Source organism: Ammodytes marinus (assembly GCF_949987685.1).
Source record: "Ammodytes marinus genome assembly, chromosome: 16".
Lineage (NCBI taxonomy): Eukaryota > Metazoa > Chordata > Actinopteri > Uranoscopiformes > Ammodytidae > Ammodytes > Ammodytes marinus.
In genome coordinates this window covers 22,073,195-22,079,194 of record NC_137220.1, presented here as the reverse complement: position 1 = coordinate 22,079,194, position 6,000 = coordinate 22,073,195, and the positions used below count along the sequence as shown (strand labels likewise).

The 6,000-nt window shown below is 41.7% G+C and overlaps 1 protein-coding gene across 1 annotated transcript in view; it reads left to right on the top strand.

Annotated features, from left to right (window-relative positions):
- Positions 1 to 1,708: 1,708 nt before the first annotated feature.
- rarab (retinoic acid receptor, alpha b) overlaps positions 1,709 to 6,000 on the top strand; it is a 29,450-nt gene continuing 25,158 nt past the window's right edge. The window contains exon 1 of the mRNA XM_080043742.1: positions 1,709 to 2,826. Within this exon, the coding sequence (XP_079899868.1) occupies positions 2,631 to 2,826 (196 nt within the window). The 5' untranslated portion in view covers positions 1,709 to 2,630. The remainder of the gene's footprint in view (positions 2,827 to 6,000) is intronic.

Below are 6,000 nucleotides of genomic sequence, written 5' to 3'. Positions count from 1 at the left end.
CTCCCTGGGTAACCCCACCCCTTAGAATTATTCAGCTATTCTACACTAAATTAAACGTGCTTATGGATATTATAATTATTTTCAACCAAGTCTGCCATGAAAAAAATCCCAAAATTCTACACACTGCAGGTTTAAGTCAACAACTACTGGAAAGATTGTAATCCAATTTTAAATGTGTTGGTAGAGCTACAGACGGGCTATGAGTTACAAAAGCTGGCAAATGCTCCAGAAGAGTTGCCCTGCTTACCTCCCAAACCTCTAAATAATGTATGTGCCTTCCTATGTATCCTTAGCCCTGTGTTCCCTAAGATTAATAAAATAAATAATTCCACTTGCTTTTTCATGCAAGTTCATAAAAGTTTCTGCTTCATCCTCATCTTGCTCCTTGTTGTGCTATTTGTCCCCCCGCCCCACCCATTTTCACCTCTCCGCTTTGTGCTTTCCATTGATTAAATGTCCTGTATTCGATTAACAGGCAGCAATTAATGTGATCTATTTCCCCTTTCGTCGCTCATATCGTAACCAGCAGCTAATCAATACAGGGAGGACTAACAGCAAGGACACGGACTCACTCATAGAAAAGATGTTTGACCGTGTTTATGGTGAGGGAGCTGGGGGAGGTGAAGCACGAGTGGATGCTAATGTGCCATTCATTTATGAGCCGTGGTGAAAGCCTAGTGGCACACAATTAAAGTAGCTATACAGCACATGCTCATTTTTAAATGGTCTTTTATAGTTCTTAACAAATGAAAATAAAAAAAATTATTTCAGTATTTGACTCCCTCTTTTACTAGCCTACATGGCCTTTGCAAGATATACAAAAATGTTAAATCCATTCCTATTTTTCCCTCTTTTTTTCAAATATTATGATCAATAACAAAATGATGTAGAAAACATGTGAAGAGAGTCATTCTTTGAAACACTACAACACACTTCCAAGTAACTGCAACATTTAAATATTGCATCTGATCAAGTTGGAGATCATCGTGACCGTTTGACCATGCATCCCTCCAGTGCCACCAAGTTCAGTTATAGTAAATAATATATGCCAGGTAGGTAGGCAGGCACTGTTTTAATTATTTTTTATATCATCAATTTAAAAACAAAAAACTTTGGGATTTGGTTGTACTTTCCTAATTATTAACCTCTATAGTCTTTACTTGCTAACAATCAAGCTAGTCTAATTAACATTAAAATGTCTTCCCTGTCAAGCAGGGAAACTTACACAATTTAGAAAGTATACACAAGTAATACACAGTTAATACACAGCCTATGCTCTGTAAACTGGTATGTTGCTAGCTACGATGGAGCCCCTTTGTTTATATATCCTATGAGGTGATAGGAGCCTAGGCTAATCATGACATTATTACTTAACCTATACTAGTCATTGCTGCCATACAAATAGAGAAACAAAAGAGGAGTCAGCAGCAGTAGCCAATTTTTTTAAGTAGTCAGAAAGCATCCATTTCGAAAGCACGCGCTGAGCAAGTAGGTGGAGCTCGTGAGCAGCTGGTGTAACTCATCAAAGAGAGAGAGAGAGAGAGAGAGAGAGAGAGAGAGAGAGAGAGAGAGAGAGAGAGAGAGAGAGAGAGAGAGAGAGAGAGAGAGAGAGAAGCCGTCGGGTACATAGCAGAGGTTACTACAGGACACTTCTGCCTCTACGGCTGCTGGACCAGAACTACTAACAAGATCACCACGGATATCTCGACCTACCTCACTGTCGCCAATTCGTCCGGTGGATAGGCTTCATGGAACAGGCAGCGGCAAGTTGAAAGACATAACACGACTGCGAGTGTACAGTAGGCTATTATCGTGCCAGGACTGTGTTGTTTTTTTCTTTCACCGACTGGACCTTTTTTTACTTTTCGGTGGCGACTGTTACATTTACAGCGTGCACGGATATATCCGAACATTAGCCTGCTAGGCTACCGGCTATCTGGAGTAGGACTGGCGAAGAAATGGACCATTTGCCTGAGCATGTCTTCCACGGAGTAGCGATATGACAAATGCATTATAATTTGAGCTACTAGCATATCAAAATACTGCTGCATAAGAAAAAAACTGCTATCGATAGAAAAGACCTGTGGACGTCGAGGTCACTACAAACTCTTAATAGCCTACAATAATACACAACACATTTGTAGCCTATTGGTATAAAGTAGGCTAATGTAGCCTACTGTGCTTTCCCGTGGTTGTCCTCCTTTTTTAATCGCTGGTGCTACACAGTAATGAGTGCTGCCTGCAACTCCACCAGAACGGCAGTTAAGTTGTAGGCACTTGTAACATTTGGACTGTACAAACAAAAACACGGTAAGAAGACAGCACAACAACATTATAATTTTGTCGTATAAACTCGTTCCGGTCGTGCAAAAGTCGACATAACGGAGACATTGGAACAAAAGACAGTCAACTGCCTGTTCCCCTCCAAGGGCTAAAAGGTCACCGCGGACCGGTCATCTCTTTCTCTCTCTCCTCCCCCTCCCCCTATCCCTCCTCCTCCCATCAGTCTGTTATGAAGATGTGAACTCTTCCCTCCCTCCCAACCTCGATCCTGGGACGCTTTGATCTTTTTTTCTCTTCTCTATTTGGTAGCCTACAAAGACATCAAACGCGTCTCCCGCCTCTCGGGGATGTACGAAAGCGGGGATGTTGTGGGTTTTAGCCCCGGCTCGGGCAGCCCCAGTCCCGGATCTTTCCTGAGCATGGACTACTACCACAGACCCCCGGGGCTCGGGCCGGACAAGGGACTCCTGTCCGGCGTAGGACTCCAGCGTCCGTTCGGAGGCTCCCTGGTGCCCGCCAGGCACTGGAGCGGATCCAGCCACTGTGAGTAGGCCTACCCTATATGGAAAATGTGTGTCAGTTTTAGGGCATATGAACAGAATTACCCACACAATAAGCCTGTGTAAATTATTTAATTTGTTTAACAATGACAAGGGGGGTGCTGCAGGGTAAAAGCTTTTGCTTGTATGCTTTGATATGCTATTTGTTGTCAGCTGGGGGGTTGGGGGTCGAATGCATGAGTTCACTGCTTGTAACTCATGGACACATGCCAGCCCCTTCTTCTAGTAGCCTATCAGGTGCACCACCACAGGCTCATTTTCAGCCTCAAATAACCTAAATATGAGATGAAAACACCACTGCTATACACAATGTGTACATTCACTTTTACTTTAAAGGTTGAGTCAGCCATTCTGGAGAATGTTTGCTATCAACATCAGTGAATATCTCCTCATGTTCGACTCCTGTCCGTACTGTGTTTGTGTGTGTTGATTTTGATAAAACAAGTATTCTCCAGAATTGCTGTCTCCACCTTTACAAGCTACTTACTTCACTATGTTTCATATCCTATTAGCTCTTATTTTGACTCCCTATGTTGTTGTTTACACCATTCAAATCAAGTGCATGGAAAAGGATGCAACCTTTTAGGGCTGGCCCGAATGCCATTTTTCAGGCTTCGAGTATTCGTAGGTTTTTCCGAGCGAATATTCGGATATTCGTTCCAGAAAAACACACCATCAAACCAACATTAATAATGCTAATGTACTCACTGAAACAGAGTGTGTGAGCCGAGACAGCAAGCTGCGTAGTTTGTTGATGCTTTAATAACTTTTGAACGGTAGTAAAGTTGGAGTTCCTTACTTTTTCCCCGTGGAGGCAACAGCTGTTTTTCGTTCCAAATCAGCTGTCATCTGCGCCATCATAACCCATACAGGAGCTTATCAATTCATCCAGGAACGTGCATCTTTTCGGCGATTTATAAATCCATACAAAGATCCAATATTGATAGTCTTTTTTTGTCCATATTATATCCATTATTGACCGCCTATTCCCATGATGCAAGCAAGTCACGGTTAATGATGGCTGATGTAAACAAACAGCTGAGCTAAGCTAACGTTAGCATTACGCCAAACATAAGCATTACATTTCCTTCCGAAATCGCGCTAATGTTGTGGTAGCCTATAGAGTTATTAGGAACACAATCTATTCTTCCTCCATCTCTCTCTCCCTCCTGCGCTTGGTGCCGCTTTTAGTTTGCCTCACTCTTGTATCATCACGTAGCCTACTACATCACCGGTTGCGCAAAGGGCAGCGGCCAACTAGGTCAAAGTTCAAATAATTCGATAATATATTTTAAATGAACTTCTAATTTGTATTTTACAATTGTTTTATAACTTGTGTATCCAAATATTGTTTGCTGACAAAATATACTGCAGTTTGAGCTACCTTTGCAAAAAAAAAAAAAGTAAAACATTTTAAAAAAAAACGAATATCCCGAATACTGAATTGAGCTCCGAATACTAATTTAACAAACAAATACTCGGATATTCGAATAATTCGGGCCAGCCCTACAACCTTTATGACCATGGCTTTAATCTGTATCTTGTAGCCTATGTAAGACCGCTGTCAGTTTAGGTTATTCTCTGCTTGTGAATGCCATTCCTTTTCTGCTGATGCTGTTCGTATGAGTTTGGCGTATACGATATGCTGTCTGCGGCTCTGCACTGTGTATTGTGCAACTGGAGGGTTTTCAGTGGACTGACCCAAATGACCTCAGTAGGTCAGCACATAGACGGATTATGAGATAATGGGCCCCTGGGCACAAACTCTTAAAGGGTCCCCCACTTGTCCCTTTCCATTCAGGTACACTGACTTTTCCACACTGATACAATTAATGGCAAAAACATATTAAGGAAGTCAGTGTTTCCCACATGATTTTGGGATACTGTTGGAGGGACCCTGTACCTTGTCGGGGAGTCCGGGGGCATGCCCCCCTGGATTTTTTTTTTTCCTTTTTAAAGTAAAATGCATCAATTTGGTGCACTTTGAGAGGACATTTTAGAGGCTCTATCAAATCCTGAGATGCAGAAGGAACATTATTTTTTAGATTTTTCTTAAACAGGCAGCACTCTTTACTCTGCAACTGTAAAAACAGTACAGTAGATTGGTCTGCAGAGTAGACCCATGTTCTATGATACAGGGGCCCATTGCAACAGATAAAGGGTGGATAGCTACTTTTTATGAACAATTTAGAATTCACACATATAAATCTTATTTCTGTATAGTGAGGGGGACTTCAAGGCCCCTCATGGAGCACCTTAGACCAGGGGTGTCAAACTAATTTTGGTTCGAGGGCCACAGCAAAAATTTTGGGGGTATTTTGCTCAAAGATGCCAATACGCACTAATGAAATAAACTAGGGATGGGCATTTTAAGAAATTCAATTGATCGATCATCGGGAAAATTAACGAGCAATTATCGATTAATCGTTATCTTTTTTTACATATTAAAAAATGCCAACAGAACATCCAACATACAGCGTTTTTACCATAGACTGTATACAAGAGGTTTTTACTCAATTACATCTTTATTCCAAGATCTTCTAGGCAAACAACAATCTATTAAGGCAAGGCAACTTTTTAAAATAACATAATAATAAAATGCGGTGCTGGTTAAAGCCCGAGGCTATGACCCAACAAGGAGCCAATGCTACGATACCTTTAAAGTTTAAACACATATGCGCCTCCTAAGATGCTGCCAAAGACTGCATAAGGGCACGGCACGTTTCTCTGAGTGGTAAAGGACCTAACGTTACTTCATCTAATAAACAAAATGTGCAAATTAGTTCCCTGATGAAGGCGAAGTAGGAAAGCATAGACGCTAAAGTTAGCCGCTAATGCTAGCGGCGCTAACGTCACACATTAAACAGGGTCGGATGTAGGCTTCAATGTACAAGTGGTACATAATTTGGTTTGTTGTAGTGAAGTGTTGAAGTGTTGTACTTGTACTTATACAAGGTTTCACAATGCTTAATGAACTTAGTTATTTTTGGTTCTAAAGCTGTCCGGTCCGATGCCAAACTTCTCCTTAACTTCTTCCTGTTTATGTTTTCCCATCTACGGCAGCTCGCAGGCTGCTGCCTGAGCCTGTTCTGTTGTCTCCTACTACTAGTTAAGTATCTCCCCCTGCTGGTAGGTTTAATTGCTGCCCATACAGTCT